At 43.1% G+C, this 21,228-nt stretch overlaps 1 protein-coding gene across 1 annotated transcript in view; it reads left to right on the top strand.

Moving 5' to 3' along the window:
• The window catches only part of NMUR2 (neuromedin U receptor 2), a 488,465-nt gene that overhangs the window by 372,135 nt on the left and 95,102 nt on the right, over positions 1-21,228 (top strand). Inside the window, exon 2 of the mRNA XM_078650744.1 lies at positions 3,378-3,462. Within this exon, the coding sequence (XP_078506870.1) occupies positions 3,378-3,462 (85 nt within the window). The remainder of the gene's footprint in view (positions 1-3,377; positions 3,463-21,228) is intronic.

The following is a 21,228-nucleotide window of genomic DNA, read 5'->3' as shown; positions in this document are numbered from 1 at the left end:
AGTATTTTTGGTGGGTTGAAGAACAGAGTGGGGGGGCACAAGTCTGGCAGCATAGGGTCATTTGGCTTTAATAGGGGCTTAACCTGGTTGATTTGCTTTTCTTAAGAGGCAACAAACGTTCACAGGTTATTCATATAAATGTACAAGATTGTGATAGCACTATTATGGAAATTCACATAAACTCCTACCATAACCATAAGTAGAAACAAAGATAATATTGAGACAGACATGATAAAACAGAAGTGCATGAGCAGCATGTTCATGACTGTGGGTATATGGTCAGTAAGGTCTTTGAGCGTGATTCAGCTTGCTGTGCCAGCCACGTCACACCTTTAATTCTGATCTTACCATCAATTATGCATTGTGGCTGGCGGCGTGAATCAAAAGGCCCCATTCTTTCACCTTTACTGAGGCTGATTCATTTTCACATATTAATAAACTATTCTGTAGGGCATTTTTTACGCATAACATAAGGGATATAAATTGCTCCAAATTTTTGCTAGACCCAGCCTCTGAAACAGGCGGCACTATCCTCAGTCTGTCTATTCCACATCTGCTCTACAGCCAGCTGAATCCTTCTTGTGAGGCAGTGCCTTGACAACATCTACTACAATTTGTCCATGTCTGGAGGATTTCAATACTTTCTTACTGCATCACATGCGGTCTGATCTGGCCCGAGGTCTGCACTTAAGTGAAGTCTGCTTTGTCCCCATGAACAATGTGTTAGAAGCCAGAGGCTTACTTAAGTCAAAGTACAGCAAAAAACTATAAGAAAATGTTTCTCAACAAGGGATGTAACACAATATGCTTGTGGTGAGACCAACTAGAGGAATCTAATAATGCATATTAGAATATTCTAAATAATCCTAAAATCATTATTCTAAACTTTGGTGATTACTATAATAACTCAGGAGCATAAACTGCGCATCTACAAATACGAAGGCAGACGTAAGTAAATCATTTCCCCTCGGGAATTTTAAGTGCCGTTTTTACAAGTGCTACAAGGCCACAAATAGTAAAGGATGAACAGATATTTGCTGTTTTTGTCAAATCTTCATTATGTGTATAGATTTCAAGAGATCCTAAATTGATCTGGATGGCGAATCAGTAAAAATAACTCAAACCTTTGAAATTCAACGTATTCAAATGTGCTAGGGTTGGTGGAGATAAGTGGATCGGAACCCCAGAGGCTAGAGATGAAAATAATTCTCTATAGCATGTAATGGTAGACTTTTATGTTTTCTGATTGTCAGAGGTGCTTTTCTTGTGATTAAAGCGTGAGCTCAAGTACTTTTCTCTTAACTAAAGTAGACATTTTATAAAGGGCTACTTACTGGAGGGAACAAGGTGTATTGACTAATGCTAGCAGGGTAAAATCACTTCTATTGGTGAGTAAAACAGCATGTTGTATTAAAGATATTCCTCCTACGTTGTTTGACTCATGCCCTGACATCATTCTCTGGTAACTCCTACTCATGACTGGTTTGACATACAGGATGCCTAGATCGAAATTGTCATACAACATGTGTACAAATCAGAAACGGTGAATAAATATGAATAAAGTTTTTATTTTTTGCTGATTGAAAGAATGAATGATGCAGGCATAACTCAGGCTCGGCCGGTACAGGTAAGAGCGTTGGGGCAGGGAAGAGAGTCGGGGAAGTCGACAGAGTACGAAATAGGGAAAATAAAAAATAAATAAAAATAAAACCATTTACCTTGCGCTTGCCACATCGCTGACTCGGTGATGCGATGAGCACAAGGTAAGTTGTTTTATTTATTTATTTTCCCTATTCTGTATTCTGTACATTCCCCTAACAAACCCCCTTCCCAACCCCTACCCCGCTCCACCACCCTAATGCCTCACCACTCTTACCTGTACCGGCCCCGCCAGCGGGCAATACCCTTTGGCAAACTCATCTGAAATATATTGGGGTTGACAGGAAACAACCCTTGCTGGATCTCCTGCAACCATTCTTGGAGCTCGCACACCTTTCATGGCGGACCCATTGAAAACACCTTTTGTAAAGTCAACTGAAATTGCTTATATTTAACACCTGATCATCTATTAATCATCGCCAATCTCCTCAGCCCATCACCTTACCCTCAAACAGCCACTGATATCCATTCACAACCTCCTTCGCATTATGCTGTTTACTACATTGGACAATAGTAGCCATGGCTCAGTGACCTAACAAACAACAAAAGGTGGCATTTCATGGATAGAGAGAGGAGGGACCATCCAACTGTTTATATCTGTCCAACAGAGAGTGCTTAATTTGTGCCGTTGGTTCCGGTTGGTCAGCACTAGCATTCATATTTGGTAGCGGAACTTATTTTTTACAATCAGACTTTGGTTTATATCTGTCCAACAGAGAGTGCATAATTTGTGCCGTTGGTTTCGGGTGGTCAGCACTAGCATTCATATTTGGTAGCGAAACTTATTTTTTACAATCAGACTTTGACCCAGAACAATAGCGAGAACAACAGAAACAGGACCAGAACAGACGAAGAAAAAGAGGAAAATAGAGGCATAGGGAAAAGGCAAGGATGAAAATGAACTGATAGCTACAGGTAGGGTAATGGAAGAAAGTTACATAAGGTCAAATCAAGACTATAGATCTTTGATATTCGATAACCCTTACATTTGGCAATACAAGTGCTCTGCCCATAAGAAATTCTTTAAGCCTGTGCACTTATTTGTTAACAAATTATGCACTGGCATTGGTTAAGCATAGGCATTCTCACAGCTTCTTTAACTGTGCCTCACGGAGATCCCTATAGAGGAAAGGACAATGTCTGGACAAAATTTAGATTACACCAGAGTAGTCGTAGTATTTTGGTAATTCCGTGTTACTCTCTGATGTGGAATTATCAATAATTATGTAATTCTTCTGCTTGCATAATTAAAAGTAATTTGTGGGGAAAAAAACCCTACCACAAAAGCACATTTAGAAAGCACGAGCAAGTGCTTGTGCTTCCTATTCATGTTATGCTCCAGTTTAGAAGTGAGGGGGCATTTTTCCACTAAGAAATAGTGCTAAGTGAGGAATTACTTTTCTTGCCTAATTCTGCATAATCTTGTGGAATTCTTAGTTAATTCTGTGTGAATATGCTACACAGAATTACGCAAGTTATACCCACAACTAGAAAGGACGCTCACATTACTGGTACTCCAGAATGGCAGGCCCCCTGAGACATCAGTTACTACTGATCACCCCCAACTATATGGACCATCACATCTCCTACACCTTTTAATTGCTGACAAGTTTTCTATATATCTTTTATAATCAGCATGAGCAATCAACTTGCAGATTTTGTGGCTGCCAGGGCAAGAGGCTGTCAACAGTAACACAATTTCTTTCACTCTTTTGCAGTTGCGAGAAGACAAAACTTTGGGAGCAGAGAAAATGGGCATGGCTGTCCAGAGACCCTGCCGCAAATCGATCACCAAGATGCTATGTAAGTGTTTATTCATCCTGGCTAATGGGGATAAGGAGAGAACTATTTCCAGTCTCACACCTATTTTAGACCCAAAAAGAGAACTGTTGAGACTTCACTCAATTGCCAAACATTCATGTGCATCTACGATCATTTTACCACAAAGCATGACATCCTAGTTGGCAGTTGCATTTAATAGGGCACTAGGGCTGATGTAGTGCAAGTCATATTCTTGAAGATCTATAAAGCTGTACAAAGACTTTCATCATAAGGGCAGCGTCTGGACTTGTATACTCTATGGGACACCCTGTAAAGTACTCCTAGAAGTGTTTACTATGGAAAATGGACTACCTAAATATATTCTCCTGTGCTTTAGGGTAAAAATTAATTAAATGAATTTTAATTGAAGTTGATGGTCTTCTTGGGTGAGACAATTATCACTCATAATTGGCATAATACGTTTTAAAAAGGTGTTTATTCAAAGTCACAGTACACTCTTGCCTAAGGAGCAATACATGTAAGTTCTTAGATAGATGTTGACTACATGTGTTATCAATTAGATAGACTAAATGTAGAGCCAATGGTTTCCCAGTGTTGCATTAAGAAGCATAAAATATGCAGTGGTTTACTACTGGGTAAATGGCAAAAATATTGTTACTTAAAATATATTTTTTAAGTATAGAATATCATTTAAAAAATATTATTATATAAAATATAATTTACTCGAATTTAGTTGTATAAAATATTGTTTTTAAATAACTTAATACATATTAGTTATTATATTAATTTGAGGTATTATTATAAATTTAATCGTTTTTTTGCCTTTAGGGATAGTTTGTAATTTAATATAAATCACTTTTTACTTTTGATTAGTAAGTCATAATTTAGCAGCAGGCAGTCGGATTGGTAGAGGTTAGGTTGGGAAGTTATGTAAATGCAATATTATTGTTTTTAATTTTTAATTATTATTTATTTTATGTAAATATTTCATTGCTGATTAATTAGATAAACTGAATAATGGATTGTTGCTACATTATTTATGTGCATTTTGTGATTTTTAATGTATATTCTAATTTTGTGTAGTTAAATTTGTCATTTACATTTTGGTTGTGAGTTGTTGGGTTTGTACAAGAATAAGGTGGGAACTTTGTTGAAAACAATACTTATTTAATTATTTTCTTCCTCAAATACAATATTTTGGTGGTAACTATGTTATTTGTTTAATTGATTATTTGTTCTAAAAATGGTTGCTGTTGGTAAACAATTGCAGATTGTTCAGATAATTTGATAAAAACATTTGTAAGACACATTTTATAACTATTATAATTTTGAATTCCATTTCTTATATTAAATTATAATTTAATGTTGTTATTATTTTATTTATAACTGGTCATAGTTTTTGGTGAAGATTATATTTTTTAGTAATAAGAACAGAAGTGGATAAAAAAATTATTATTTTTATTTTTTACATTTAATTTTATTTACAGCTATGTTTTTATTTTTAATATCTTTTAAAAATGTATGTTGTTAGGTATTAAAACGTTTGTTAAAAAAATATTAGAATTTGGAATTCTATATGTAAGCCTTCCCAAGTACAACACTCTTCATGTTTAGCTTACTTTGGAGTGCAAATAGTAATTGTAGCTCCTTTAGAGTCGATCACTTTCTCAACTGTAAATGTAAATTGATAAAAGTAAACTGTTGCTTAGACTGAAGTAGGAATAGTAGATATAACCGATCCAAAGTAGAACCCTTTCCCTATTTTGTTTAGATTAGAGTGAGAATGGTAAATTTAGCCCTCAAAAGCACACCACTTTCCCTGATTTTGCCTATGATGAAGTAGGGATAGTAAATATAACCACTGCAAAGTCCAACCCTTTCCCTACAGTTGCTTGGATTGGAGAGAAAATAGTTAATCTAACAATTCCAAAGTATTATGGAGCATATTTACAAGCCCCTATCGCCACAGGAGCATCACTTTTATTGATGTTGCTGTGGCGATGTGGGCTTTGCCTTATTTACAAGACAGCGTTCAGCCATTTAAATACGGTGCAGCCCTGTGTTTCAGAATCCGCGGAGCGCATCCGTTCAGCCAACAAGGCAAATGGTGCACTCCTTCACTTCTGTTGTAAATATGCCCCAATATTACCCCTACTGATTTTTAGATTAGAGTGGGAATAGTAAACGTTAACCACTTAAAAGCGCTTTCCTTGAAGTTGCTTATGCTGGATTAAGAATAGTTACCCTAATGCCTCTACAGTCCAGCACTTTTCCCCTTATTTCTTAGATTGGAGAGGTAATAGTAAATCTACCTCTTCCAATTAGCAATACATTTACTGCTTTTGCTTAAATGGTGTGGAAAAAGTGAATCTAACCTCTCCAAAGTCAAACACTTAACCCTACTGTTGCTTACATTTAAGTGGGAATAGTAAATCTAACCCCTCCAAAATCCAAGAGGATACAATGACTTCTGTCTTTGTTCAGAACTAGATTCTTTACCTAAGGGTGAGCGTAATTATGCAAAACGTGAATCAATAATTTTGTGCTATTCTTTAACCCAAAATGCCACCTCGCATCAATGTTTGATGTAAGGATTCATTTCACGTTAACAAATTTGCAAAAACGAAAGCACTACAAACAACAGCATTCACGGTACATTTATAACATGAATTATGTATTTATGGTAAACTTTAACTGCAAATGGCATGTAATTCTGCAAAGTGGTGTACTGCTGTATTTTCAGGAACTTGCATGCAAGCAAAACAAGCATATTGTGAAATTTCTGTAATTATTCAAATTATGCCAGCATAATTCAAATTACACCTAGGCTTAATTTTACCATTATTTTCCAATGCATTTTCAGCATAATATTACCAGTGTGCAGTGTGCCACATGTGTTGTTTATTTGTCTTTAAGTTCTCACTATCCAGTGAGCTGCATATATTTAAAATATATAAAAATAAGTAAATACATTTTAACTTACCTGATGCTGCGTCTGCCTCTTCTCCCAATCCCTGACTGGCCCAACTGCGCAGGTTCCCATATGTCAATCCCAGCACTGCTCTCATGCTGGGAATGTTATTTCTGCAAAACACACGAGATGATGGACGAATGTTGCACAATGGCAAAACATTCACCCCCAGTCACAGATCTGGGTTTAATCCATTGTTATTTTGCTCACCAAGCCACCCCAGTTCAGACATGGCCATATGCAAATCAGCCTTGACCCTGTGCCTCATGGGAACAGTCCAGCCCGAACTGCCAAGCCATGTCTTCCCTGGACCGGAATCAAGCATCCTAGGACCGGTTTCTGGCTATCAGCCGCCTTCAGCCAGGATATCTTGACTCCAGTGGCTTATTGAGCACGGGACCCACGTCTAGGCATACCCTTCCCATATAGGGTGAACAGCAAAGCGCACAAACGATGGATTTAGGCCCAGATCTCTGTACTGGGGTGAATGTATGACAATGTTCTGCATTCTGTCCATCAACTGTTGTTTTTGCATTTGTCACCAGGATATGCTCAGACGTGAGTCCCGTGCTCTCCATGCCACTGGAATCAAGCTATCCAGGCTGATGAGGGCTGAAAGCCCAAAACCATTCCTTGCATGCTTGTTTCCAGTCCAGGGAGGACCTGGCTTGGCAGTTCGGGCTGGACTGTTCCCATGGGGCTCAGGGTCAAGACTGATTTGCATATACCTGGGTTCAAACTGGAATGGCATGGTGAGCAAAAAAAACGATGGATTTAGGCCCAGATCTCTGTACTGGGGTGAACGTATGACATTGTTCTGCATTCTGTCCATCAACTGTTGTTTTGGGGGAATGTTATTCCCAGCATGAGAACAGCATTGGGATTGGTCTGAGTAGCCTGCTTCACCTCTCAGACAGTGCCTGGGAGACTGTGGCTTTTCTCCTCTCGGCTGTCCAACACAGCTATGTTTAGAGATGCTAAGTGCGCATGGCGGTTTGGCTGGCCTAAAATGGCCGGCCAAACCATCATGCACACTTAGGGGCCAATTTCTAGCTCATTCGGAAAGCATACCAACCGACTCGTAACAGGGGTGTCCGAGTGAACGAGTACGATGCATCCACGTGTATCAGGATACGATTTGGTCGGACTCCCGTTGCCTTCAATGGGAGCCTGTGTTCTGAATGTGAACACAGGCTCCCATTGAAGAAAACGGTGGTTGGGGAAAACCTTACACCCTGTGGCGGGCACCCCATGAATCCTGCCACACTGTGCATGGTTGGGAAGAGGGGACCCATGGGCACCCCCACAGGCCTAAATCTGAGGGCCCAGGGTGAAGGAAGGGTCTGCTATGGGCCCTCAAAGACCGAATTTGGTTGTAGTTTTGTTCCGGGCAGCTCGAATTGGAAAGGGTGTCCAAATTGGTAATCGTACTCGCTTATTCCACACTAAGTCCATAGAGTTGTAGGAATTGGCTCCCGAAAGGCTTGTCCTGTACGAATGCCTTCAAGAACCAATTTGGTCAGCCCTAATGGTTTCTAGGCATCGTACTTGGATGTTCGGAACTCGGAACGAGTTGGTCGGAAATAAGGGCTATGGGTCAGTTTTGGCAAAGCCGAATTTGATTCAGAGCCCTTCCTAACGAGATTGCAATCTGCCACATATTAGGGCCCACAATCCCTCCTCCTGAAGCTCACAGGATTGCTTTGCTCTGCCCAGCAACTCGGCTACCCAGCAAAGGCAATGGTGAAAAAGAAAAGAATAATAAAATAATGTTATCATTTTGTTTTTCACTGGTGCCCCTGAAGGTTAGCGGCAGTAGTGTAACGCCCCTGGTGACACCCACACGTGAATAATTCCCCATAGACAGCCAAAAAAACAGGAAGGTGAAGCTTATCTGCATTCTGAGCATTCATCTGCATTCTGATGGGGGGGCTGACATTTACACTTCAATAGGTAGTATCCTGTCCACACACAAAGCACTGATTAACCCCCCACATATAGCCTGGCAGAGAGGTCTGGGTTAAAATGGAGCTCTCTGCACATCCTGCTTTGGAGTCACTTTTTGGGTGTAAGTACTGGGTCTCTGATCCCCTAAAATCAAAACCTCTGAATCATGAACTAAACCTTTGTCAGAAGGACTTATGTGCTGCTCAAAGAACGCTACTGGACTGCTTTTCTGGAAGGACTGATGTTCTGCTTGTTGCCCTGCTGCCTACTGCTCCCTGACTATGCATGACTCTGCCTTCCCTCCTAGGGATCTCCAAGGGCTTGCTGTCTTGCCTCCTGTTTTCTGAAGTCTCAGGGACACAAACGACTTCTTGCAATTCTACTGATAGTGTTGTACTCTGCATTCTGTGAGTCCTACCCTTGCCTGTTGTGCCCACTTTAAGTTCCGGGCTTCAGAAGTAGGTTCTACATTTATTTTTCTACAAAACCTATGCATCCTCACCCTTGTGCCGATTGGAACAGACACATTTCCCTTTAATGCCGATGCAGAAGCTGTTAGAGAACAGAAATTCTACAGCTAGCATGGACTACCGCCGGTGCTCTGTGCAGCTTGACGATGTCGCATTGTCTTCACCTCAGCAAAGATCGACGACAATGCAGTAACCCAACTGCTTGGAAAATATTGACGCATCATGCTTTTAGCGTCAACACTTTGCCTCATCCAAGCTACTTTATCAGTGGGCCCTGCATGGGTCTTGTAGCCAGCCTGTCCTCCATCGCAACGGTCAGCCTGAACTTTAGATTTGCACTGGTCCCTCACAACCTCAAGTAACCTTTTGAGCACTAGGGACTTCTAAGAACTATTTTTGCATTTAATCTTTAAAAAATCATATTTCAAATTCTACTGATTGGATTCTTGTCCTTCTGGTCTTATTTAGCCCAGATAAATATTCTCTGTTTGTTTAAACATGCATGGGGTCTATGTGTGATGTATTCATTGTGTTAATGTATGTTGCACAAATACTTTACACATTGCCTTTTTAGATAAGCCTGACTACTCTGTGTCAAGCTACCAGAGGGTGAGCACAGGTTATCGTTTAGTGTGTATGTAGCTCACCCTGACTAGAGGGGTGGTTCCTGCCTGCCTTGAGTGCATACCATAGCCAACCAGGCATCCCATCCATTTCTAGCATTGGTGATGAGTGGATAAGGATAAGACTTATGTTTGTTCAATACAATATAGTAACTCTATACTTAGACCAATTTGAGCCTTTTTCAATTCTCCCTATTCTGACATCTTTTTGCCCGAGTCCAATTTTCTCTGCAATGTCTTTGGTCCTACCATACAATATAGAATTTGAGCTGGCCAATCTAGAGGAATACACAATAGCCCAGCTCAAGGGGTTCTGTCAGGAGAGATGGGGTGTTCCATAAGGGAAGTGCTGAGAAAGCAGAGCTCCAGAAAAGCTTAAGAGCATGTGCAACACCCCACCCAGAAGGAGAAATGGATGAGGAGGAGGGATTTTTGTCTGAGGAAGGATCAGAGCTGGACCTGACAGAGGGTCATGCAGCCTACAGCGGGGGGGGGGGCAATTTCCTCCCACTACTTAAGTGCAGTCCAGAGCAGGCAGCAGTGTGTCCTTCAGGAGCCTGTCCTCAGAGGAGCTGGTGGACAGAAGGAAGCAGAGAACGCTGGGCTCGAGCTTGCAAAGATTGACAAGGAGCAGGCCCTTACCAAGTTTGAAAAGGAAAACGCCCTGACCAAACTGGAAAAGGAGCAGGCCCTTGTTATTTTGGAGAAAGAGCAAGTTCGAGAAGATTAGAAGCTGTGCCATGGAGGAAAGAAACATGGCCATGAGCTTAGCCTCAGAGAGCTGGATATCAGAGGCCTCCAAGTGGGGTCGCGCAACAATTATTGGTAGCACCATACCTGCAGTGTCGTCGCACTAGTCCAGATGTCATATCACAAAAGATATGGTGACCAGTTATAATGTGGGGGATGACATAGATAAATGGTTGGCAGCCTATGAAGTGGCTTTGAAAGTGCACAGGGTCCCATAGGAGCACTGGGGGTAGTATTTGGCGGTACATGCCCATAGTGGCGGGAGGGATGCCCAACTGGCCCTAGAAGAGAGGGACAGGTTGATATATAACCTCATAAAGGAGGCTCTGGTTCAGCAGTATGAATTCAATTCACTCCAGTAGACTATAGGTTGAGATTCAGAGGCAGTCGGAAACTGTCTCACCAGTTCTGGGAGGATTTTGTGGGGGACCTTTGCAGAGCGCTGGATGGTTGGGAAAAGGGTAGCATGGTAAACACTTTTGAAGGGCTGTAGAATTTGATTGCGAGAGAGCACATGTTCAGTTATTATTTTCCATGGTTATGCCAACACTTGTTTGAGTGTACGTTCCCTGACCCCAGGGAACTTTCAAAGGAGACAGACCTCTGGGTGAGTACTAGAGTATTGGATAATGGGGGGCATTACGAGACTACGCTACCCTAGGAAATGGTCATTGATGTGTTGTGGGCCTTTATCCTATTTTACCGTCTGTGTCTGAGTATGTTCGGAATCTTGTAAGCTTTGTATTTAAGATCAGCGTGACGCCAAACGAAACAGCATTGTATATTGAACATGTATACTTATTTTGATTTTGTATTTCTTTTGGAAACTGATAAATAAAGTAAAAAAAAAAAAAGAGTATTGGATAAGTCATTTGGGAGTGATCCTGAGGGAATTGCCTCAGGTTCCCCCCAAAAGAGGGTGGGGAAGGTTCATTGTAACCCAGACAGGTCCCAGTATAGAGGTATAGAGGGACGGGTAGAGGGTCCTGTGTCCCTTCTCAGAGTATATGGAGAGAAGGGGGTGGAGAGAGGCCAAGTGTGCCTTATTCCCTGCCCCAGATCTTGGGATGTTCCCAGAGAGTGCACAAGCAGGGGAGTCTAGTCGGTAAAGAGAGACCGTCAACTGAGAGGAGCCCCACAGTGTTAAGAGAACTTAGGGAGGGGCTGCCACAAGAGTCCAATCCGTTCTGGTTTCTGGCAGTACCACTCCAAAGAGGGGTACTAGTAAGAAGGTGAGACAGACCCCAGTGGAAGGATCAGTGGGTTAGGGGTTTCCATCTTTGAGATCAGAGCACCTCAAGACTGACATGGTGATGCCTCTTCTGGCCTGGGGTATTCAATGCTCTGTCACACGGGCAGGGGTTGGGAAACCTGCACCAGGCAGACTCTTGCACAACACTCGCAGAATATGTTTCACTTCAGAGAGTAGGTGTACTCTCCTGGAAGTCCTGGCTTGCCTGACACATGTTCAGCTTCAGAGTACAGACCCTGGGTTGGAGGACCAGTTGCAAAATATCACTCCTAAACTGGTGGGAGAACTGGGAAGAGCAGCTACCACAAGCACCTTGACAGTTCATCTTTGTGGCAGTACCACTCCTAAATGGAGGGTATGGAACCCCAGAGGGAGGGACAGGGGGAACAAGACTTCACCCCTGAATCCTGTCCAGGCTTTGGGTACAGACCCTGGGTTGGGGTGCCAGTTTCAGGATACCACCCCTGAACTGGTGGGAAGTGGAGTGGAGGATGGATGCAAGGCACTTGGTGCTATAGCCCCCATTTTCCATGTTCCATTACCCTAAGGAGGGAAGTCTATCAAGGTATTCATTAGTCTACCCTGGATTTAAGCTGGGGGGGGGGGGGGTGCTGGAAAATGGCCCTTTTTGAAGGTCACCCCAAACTTTTTGCCTTCTTCCTCCTCTTTTTCTGAATTTATTTTTATTGGTTTTAGGACTTTTGACACTTTTCCACAACTGACCCTAGCTAAAGTGCATGTGCCCTCAACTCTAAACATGGTATAATTGGTTTATACTTGGTTGGAATTTTCGATTTACTTGTGAGTCCCTTGTAAAGTTGTATATCATATACTCAGTGTCTGTACTTCAAATGCTGCTAGTGGGCCTGCAGCACTGATTGTGCCACCTACCTAAGTTTCCTATCAAACCTATCTCGGACTTCCGGCAATTTTGCCGGTGCTGGACTCTGACTTCTGTGAGTCCTGCCCTTGCCTGAGGTGCCCTCTCAAAATTCTGACCTCAGAAGTGAGTTTTGCAACTGATTTCCTACAAAATCGATGCATAACCTTTGTACCAATCAATCATAACTGGTGCATTGCCTTTTGACGCTGACGCAGAGGCTGTTTGACAACAGCGGATCTACAGCCTGCTTGACCTGACAATGGCCCATTGCTTTCACTTCAGCAACTGCGTGGAAAAGATCGATGCATAGTTCCCTCAGCGGCGATGCTTTGCTTCATCCAAAATACTTTTTAGCGGGCCCTGCGTGGGCCCTGTAGCAAGCCTTCACTTCATCGACTTCAGCCTGAACTTTGGATTTGCACTGGTCCTTCTCAACCACAAATAACTTTTTGGCCGCTAGTGACTTCTAAGCAGTGCTTTTCTATTTAATCTATACATTTCATATCTTGAGTTTTACTGATTGGATGTTTGTCATTTTTGTCTTATTTTCCTCAGATAAATAGTGTCTATTGTTCCAAACCTGTGTGGAATCTTATCATGGTATATTGTTTGAGTTAGTGGTTGTGTATGTGTCTCTGTGTGTGTCTGTGTGAGTGTGTGTGTGTTGCACAAATACTTTACACTTCCCTTCTTTAGATAAGCCTTACTGCTCTGTGCCATGCTACCAGAGGGTGAGCACAGGTTATCTTTTAGTATGTTTTTAGCTTACCCTGACTAGAGTGGTGGTTCCTGCTTGGCCTGGGTGATACCTAAGCCAACTTGGAATCCCATTTCTAACAGTAGTGCACAGTCTTCAATGTCCTTTCCTGTATAAACAGATCCCTAAAAACCATTGCCACACCATTAAGCAGTCTGCCACATTTTTCTATGTTGACTTTTTACTGAAATTGAATTTTGAATGCCAGTTACTTGTGGCTGACTCCTAGGCACTGCACACTAATTAGCAGTCCCTTTGCACAAGGTGCATTCTGCTATGTACTGCTCAATACCGCTTTTGCTTCATTGGGCTATTGAGCAGAGAATAATTACACATCAGGAAGTAGAGTATAAACTTCCATTGGGGGTAACTTGAAAATGATCTAAAATGATACTCTCTGGACAGTACATCCAGCAGAGCTATCGGGGGTACAACAGTTTGTTCTGTGTAGCTCATAGAATTTTTTTTATCATTCTGAAACTAACAGTTCCTTCATCCACATTTTCCAGATATAGTTTCTCCATTAGGTCTATCAGGCTGCGCCCCCCTCCCCCCCGTGAAATTCTGACACATTATTGTACCAATATGAAATAGATACATTCTATAAGAGATACAATTGTGTCTCTAAAAAGATCGATGTATTTAAGCCTGGCTGTCTGTCCCCGCCCTGCCTCGCTCTACAGCAGGAGACGGAAACTAGACCGTAAATCAACTTTTTGAACTGTGACCCATGACATTGGACTTACTGTTCTAAAGCCCTTGATTGCCATTGTAGTCTATGGCAGTATCCACTAAAGGCCAGTGACACTTTCAGCATCATGGTTTCAGGCATTGGAGTCTCTGTCCCTGAGTAAGAACAGCTGTACGTCATTCACAGGCATAGATCCCACCCTATCCCATTCATCAAACGTAGGAGTGGATGCAAGCGTGTGTGCGTTGGTGCCTTGTTCTCTGTAACGGTAAGTGTTAAAATGCTAATCGTCTGTTATTTATTTTGCGCTCAGACCCCTCTCTACACTAACCTCCCCCTTGTGACACCCAGGGCCCAAACTGCATGTCGCTGATCCTGTTAGAAGTGGAGCTGCTGCATTTGTTCACCAGCGGAATCGATCCAAAAGACGAGCAGACCGGGTTTCTTGTTCCCTTGTGAATTTGATCCAAATATTCGAGTCAAGTGCATTGTGAGAGATATGTGCTTACAGTAGACAGTTATCTGCTGTATGAAATTTAAAGTGGCCCTATCTTCATGCCCTAAACAACTTAATGCCAAAAACATGAACTGATTTACGAACACAGGGCCAGATGTAGGAGCCAAAATACCGGTTGGTTACGGCCGAATTCGGCCGTTACCGACCGGTATTTGGGTTTTCAGATGTAGGGGCATATATTTTACAGAATCGGTAAATTTACAGATTCGTTAAATTTACCGATTCTGTAAAATACCGAATCGGTATTTTTACCGAATCGGTATATCCAAATGTAGGTGGCACTCCTGAGAGTGCCACAGGCCTTACAGATTTGGTATTTTACCACCCAATCCAATTGGGTGGTAAAATACCGAATCCAGGTGTGCATGCACATGTGTGCATGCACACCTGTGCCATGTGACACACGGACATGCCCTTAGGGCATGTCTGTGTGCCACTTGGCTCACATGCCCGTCTTTGGGGTGCTAGAGGGTGTCAAAGTGACACCCCCTGCACCCTTGCTAAAATCGGCATTTACCGATTCTGTAATTACAGAATCGGTATTTCCCATTGATTCCTATGGGCTTCAAAGCAGAATCGGTAAATACCGAATCTTAATGATTCGGTATTTATAGAATCTGTAATACCTACATCTCCCCCCTTCATTTTTACCGACTCTAAAATACCGAATCGGTAAAATTCGGTATTTAAGAGTCGGTAAATATGAATTACCTACATCGGGCCCAATAAGTGTTAAAAAATGGTAAGGTAATGCTTGTCAGCAATTTAGGGCCAGATGTAGGTCGGTCGGTAATGGCCGAAAATACCGATTTTCGGCCGTTACCGAGCGAAATCGAACCATCGGGATGTAGGAGTCCGAAATCCGTCAGAATCGGTAAATTACCAAATCGGTAATTATACCGAATCGGTAAAATACCGATTCGGAAAAAACACAGATTCGGTAATTTTACCGATTCGCTAACATACAGAATCGGTAAATATACCGAATCGGTAATTATACCGAATCTGTAAAATACCGATTCGGAAAAAACACAGATTCAGTAATTTTACCGATTCGCTAACATACAGAATCGGTAAATATACCGAATCGGTAATTATACAGAATCGGTAAAATACCGATTCGGAAAAAACACAGATTCGGTAATTTTACTGATTCGCTAACATACAGAATCGGTAAATATACCTAATCGGTAATTCTACCGAATCGGTAAAGTTACTGAATCGGTAAAATGCCGATTCTGTAAATAAGAAGTGTGAAAAATGAAGAGTGAGATGTAGGTAAGCTCAGAAATACCGAATTTGCCTAAAAATCGGTATTTAAGAGTCTGTATTTACCATGGATTGGAGGCAGGAGAGAGGGAATGGCAGAGAGAGGAGCAGGTCTACAGGCAGAGGGTGACCCTGTGCATGCTCACAGAAGCAGAGATCCTACAGAGATACAGGCTGGACTCAGACACCATTTTGGACCTTATCAGGGACCTCCAACCACTGTTGGACCACCCCACCCCAAGGGCACACGCAATCCCAACACAAGTGCAGGTGCTATGCAGCCTACACCTGCTTGCGTCTGGCAGCTATCAAAGTGTAGTTGCTGTGGAGGGGTGACCCAGAGCAGCCTGTCAATGTTTTTCCACAAATTCCTTGACGCCATGATACAGAGGATGGACCAATACATTTCCTTCCCTGCAACCCATGCGGAACTGGTACAAACTAAAGCAGACTTTTACCTGATGGCAAGATTCCCCCACATCATTGGCTGCATTGATGGCACGCACATTCCGATTTGCCCCCCTGCTGACACAGAATACATATACCGTAATCGGAAGTCAACGCACACCATAAATGTGCAGGTGATTTGTAATGCTAAGTGCGTCATCACAGACCTGGTTGCAAAATTCCCAGGGAGTACCCACGACTCCTACATCTTCCAAAGCTGCGGCATCCATGCACTGCTGACGGCAGGGGAATTTGGTGAAGGATACCTCCTAGGTAAGACACATTGTCAGACCCCCATAACAAAAATAGCAGTGTGAAGTACATGTATGCATGTGAGTAATGTTACCCCTTTTTCTTCTAGGCGACAGTGCATATGCCCTCCGCTCATTCATACTCACCCCCACCTCAACCCCTCAACACCGAGCCAAAGGAGGTATAACCGGGCCCACAAAAGCGCAAGGAATGTGGTAGAACGGACCTTTGGCATCTGGAAAAGCAGGTTCAGATGCTTGCACAAGAGTGGAGGTGCAAGGCAGTATACCCCCATCACATGCTGCAAGATAATTGCTGTCTGTGCAATGTTGCACAACCTTGCGGTCAAGAAGGGCACTGAGGTAGAGTTGTCAGACTACGAGGACCATGACGACGACATTGCTGTGCCACAAACCCAACCTGCTGGAGTGTCAACACCAAGTGATGGCAGATACAGACGGGAGGAAATAACAGACAACTATTTCTGAGTGAGTACAGATGAACACACAGGTTATGGATGTGATTTTTTTTTTTTTTTATGTTGGAAGAATGTTCAAGCACTGATGTGCAACAAGTGAAAATATGAAATTGTATGTGGGGACTGGAAATGCCCCGGGTTGCCTCACCCACACTGGCAGAGTCATTTTCTGAAGCGCTTCAAAGTGCCACTGGGATGCTGATCACCCCCTTCAGCATGGCCTCCTGCCTCTGCGGAGCGCCTGCTACTCCTGCGCGGCCCTGACACAGCGCTAGCCGGGCTGCTGCGGCTGCTGCTGTCCCCAGCCTCGGCCACGTCCAGAGCAGGATTGACCACTGTATTAGATATGATGAGGGCCTCTATGGCACTGGTGATCCTGGCCATGCCCCTGGTCACCTCCGCAGTGTATTGTGTCAGGCTCTCTTCCAAATTTACCCCTCGGCGACATAGCTGGGACGTTGCGGCGGCAAGCCGGTTAATTCCCCTGTTTTGGACACGGGCATCCCTGCGCCTTGTGTGCTCAGTATGTTCCATCTTGGCACAAAGCTGTGTGATGGCGGTTGTCATGCCTCCCATTCCTGTGGCAATGTCTCTGTTTGTTTGTGCCACCTCCTTGTTGCTTGCCACCAACTCACCAAAGCCCTTTGCCATTTCTACCATTTGCAGGTTGTGTGCACGCAATTGGCGGTGGCATGCCAGGATGGATTTTGCCTGCAGGCGCTGGATTCGCACCATGCTCCCCTCAAGGCCTTGGAACACTGTGCCCTCTCCTGATGGACATGCACTGCTGGGAGTGCGTGGGCGGCGATTGGTGCTGGCCTGCTGGGTGGGCTGCTGTGCTACAGGTGTTGCTGGTGTGGGTGCTGGTGCCTGACCCGCAGCTCCCGCCATGATTGTCATTGGGGCCACAATACTCCTCCTGGCTGGTGATGTGGCAGGTGCTGGCTGGGACCGTGAGGGGGAGTTCTCAGCTGAGAACACCAATGGGGGGGATTGTGATAGTTGGGGGGAGTGGGGAAATACGAGGGCATGTACAGGGTCGTCCTCATTGACCATGGCACTGCTGTCCTCCTCCTCCTGCGAGGCATCCATGGTGCTTGGCCCTGCCACCACACTCTGCGCCGTCGCTGGAGCTGTCGCTTGTGCAGCTGATGCTCCACTGCCTGCACTGCCTGATGTTGCCCCTAGGTATAAAGAAGCATTTGTGAACTGAGTGCAAATGTCTTACAGTCACTACAATAAAAGCATTGCACATGTCACTTTCATTACTCTGATTCTTTTTTCAAGTGCCTTGCAAAGTAATGTGCACTGACAAATGTTCCTACATTAGCTGACTACATTTCCCATTATGCATTGCTCATGTATGGTGCTAGCAGTACTGGACTGGGGTTTGACTGTACATTGAGGCTATAGGGGAGGTGTCTGGTTGGGTGTGTCATGCTGCGCATGCTTCTTACCTTTTACTGTAGCTCTGGCTGAGCTGTCCATGTCCCCTACTCCCACCACACTCTCCGTCTCGATGGTCGTGGCCACCAGTTCCTCCAGGTCAGTCAGGGGGGGCACGGGGTTCCTGCCTCCACCAGTCAGACCTGCCTGCTTGTGGAGCTCTGACAATTTTCTCTTGGTGAGGCTCCGGATGTCATAAAACCTCTTCTTGAGGTCCTCCAGGCTCCTGGGGGTCACACCAACAGCATTGACCCTCTCACTTATGGCACTCCACAGTTTCCTCTTGGTAGACTCTGGGACTGTGAGGGACAGCCTCCCATAGAGCTGCCTGTGGACCCTCGCCACCTCCTCCACCAGTACTTGCAGTTCCATGCTGCTAAACTTCACTTTGCGCTTCCTCTCAGCCTTCTGGCTCTCTGAGCTGCTTGCCATTTCCACTGTCTGCAAAATCAGCTACCACTCTCTCTGCTGCTCCCTCTCACTGCTCAGCTCTGGCTGCCTCTCCAGAAAGTTCTGATGAGTTGCACCTGCCTGGGTAGCCACTCCTTGGTAGGGTGGGGGAGGGTGGTTCCACCTCATTGGCTGTTTTAATTGTTTTCCCTTTTACTTGCTTGCCGATTCCGTATTTAGCGATTCGGTATTTACCGAATCGGTATTTGCCGAATCGGTATTACCGATTCGGTTTTTCCAATGCATTCCTATGGCCCTTTTGGCCCATAGGCTTGTATTGTCATTATCGATTCGGTATCTACCGATTCGGTAATTATCGAAACACGCTACCGATTTTTACCGAATCGGTATTTTACAGATTTTTTTTCTCTACATCTCATTTTCCGATTTCAGAATACCGATTCGGTAAAAATCGGTATTTTAAAATCGGTAAATGACTTTTACCTACATCGGGCCCTTAGTTCTTTTCTTTTCACAAATTACTTTATCTTGCCTTCCTCAAGAGTTAGCTATTTACTTTTTAATAAAGTTGCATTTTGTATTTTATTTTCATGCATACTTTGACCTGTGCCAGGTGTTTATGAGGGCTTTTATTGAGAGCTCTGTGCTGAAGTCAAAGCAAAGTGCCGGACAGTGGGTTGGCCTCTCTGCAGAGCACAGAGAACAATGGTCATGTACTTCAGTTGCAATTACAATTCTGTGGGAATGTGTGTGAAGTGGGTGCACAGGGCAAAAGGAAATACATTTCTTAAATGTTAGTGAGTGCAGTGTATGTTTGGAAGTGGTAAAGTGAGGGTAATGCGATGAGGTGCATTCGGGGAAAGAGGGTGGTTAAAGATGTGCAGATGGAAGAGATGTGCAGAGAAAAAGGGCATACATATCTAACATGAAGCATTCATAACTGAAGGCAAAAACTCTTTCCACAGGTCCCAATACTATTGAAATTTCTGAGTTGAAAATTTTTCATGATTAATCATTTATTACAAATTCTTGTTGTCACTCATTTATCTTAAACAGCTAAAAACCTTTTACAAAGCCAATCATACTGACAGACTTTTAGGGGTAGGTCAGTTGTGTTATACATATGGATGCAATCACATCTGAGAGAGAAATCGAAATATTGGTCAGGTAGCACACTATAGGAATCATTAAAATTTATTTTGCATGTTCCCTTTTAGAGAACACCCAAATGTTTCACTGATTACATTCAGCAGCAGTGGGGCCTTCATGTAGCGTGGTTAGAGCATTTTCTTCCAAAGTTGATGCCGCGGGCCACATGCAGTGCAAGACACTGGGCAAGCATGCACATTAAAAGGCTGAAGTTGTCACGTTGTACAATTTGCAAATTATGGGAACTGTTGAACATATTACTGCAGTAAGATAAAGGGCAGTTTTTAATGTGTTTAATATTTCAAGACTAATCATTCCCACTGCTGTATAATCCTTGTTTTATCACTAAATTAATTTGCTTTATAATGCACCATTTGCAAATCTTTTTTAAAAAAAATTCTCTGTAGGAGGACCCAGCCTGGACCGCACAATTGTTCATTAAGCTTGCTCGCGTTGCTCACTAATAAAAGTTATACCAAACGTTTGCGCCTCACCACTTTCAAATGTCACCAGCCACCACTGCCCATATCAGACATGAAGGACTAAAAGTACCAAAAATCTAAATGACGACTGGGATTGGATAGGCTAACCATAAATGGTAAATGACAACTCGAGGGTTCTGCATACATAAGATCTACTATCAGAGATTGTCCATAAATTGGCCCTGCAGAGTTTTTGTAGATCTATAGTGTTGTATTCCGATCTCCAAAATCAAAATAAACATCTCTGCCATTGTATAATTATTGCAATCATCATGTTCTGCACTGAAGTGGTAACTGCATGTTCTATGTTTTTTTCGAGGAGACGATTTAGTTTTACTCCATACTAAAACTGTGCATCCCCTTAGGCGAGTGTTCCATTCACAGATGTGAAATGTTTATTTGTGCAGCACTGAAATACGAATGAGCTTTGACTTGGCAGCTGAATTGGAATTGGCTGCTTTGGTTGGGGTTATTATACCAGGTCCCTTGCTTACATTTTTTATTAATTACTTTTTTTGCCAAACTATGCCTTCTCTCAGTTGACAACGATAAATGATAATATTTATACAAAATATCTAATATTTGGTGAAGACTCTTTGGAACAGAAGTATTGCTGTTGTTTTTGCAGACACACCAGGTAGCTTGATTTCCTATATATTTTGAATGCAGTGAATGCCCATTATATTTAAAAATAATTTTGATAACTCTCTGAAATCTATTTAAAGTTTGGGGCCATATGTATCAACACAATTCCCCATAGACACAGAATGGGCAAAACACTTTGATACATCTGGGCCTTGGCCTGGGGATAGACGCAGGCTGTGTGGGGAAACCAGAACACTAAAACCAGCGGAGTGCATGCTTGGACGAGTTTGCGGAGGTTGCTTTATCAACAAAGACAATTAATAGCGCCAGTTTACATTTCTTGACATCATTTCATATTATCACATGGGAGAAGCAAAAGCTTCCGTAATTCCAACAGGTCATAGTGA

Source organism: Lissotriton helveticus, chromosome 7 (assembly GCF_964261635.1).
Source record: "Lissotriton helveticus chromosome 7, aLisHel1.1, whole genome shotgun sequence".
NCBI classification, from domain to species: domain Eukaryota; kingdom Metazoa; phylum Chordata; class Amphibia; order Caudata; family Salamandridae; genus Lissotriton; species Lissotriton helveticus.
Note: the sequence above shows the minus strand (reverse complement) of the source record. Positions and strands in the feature narration are given on the sequence as shown.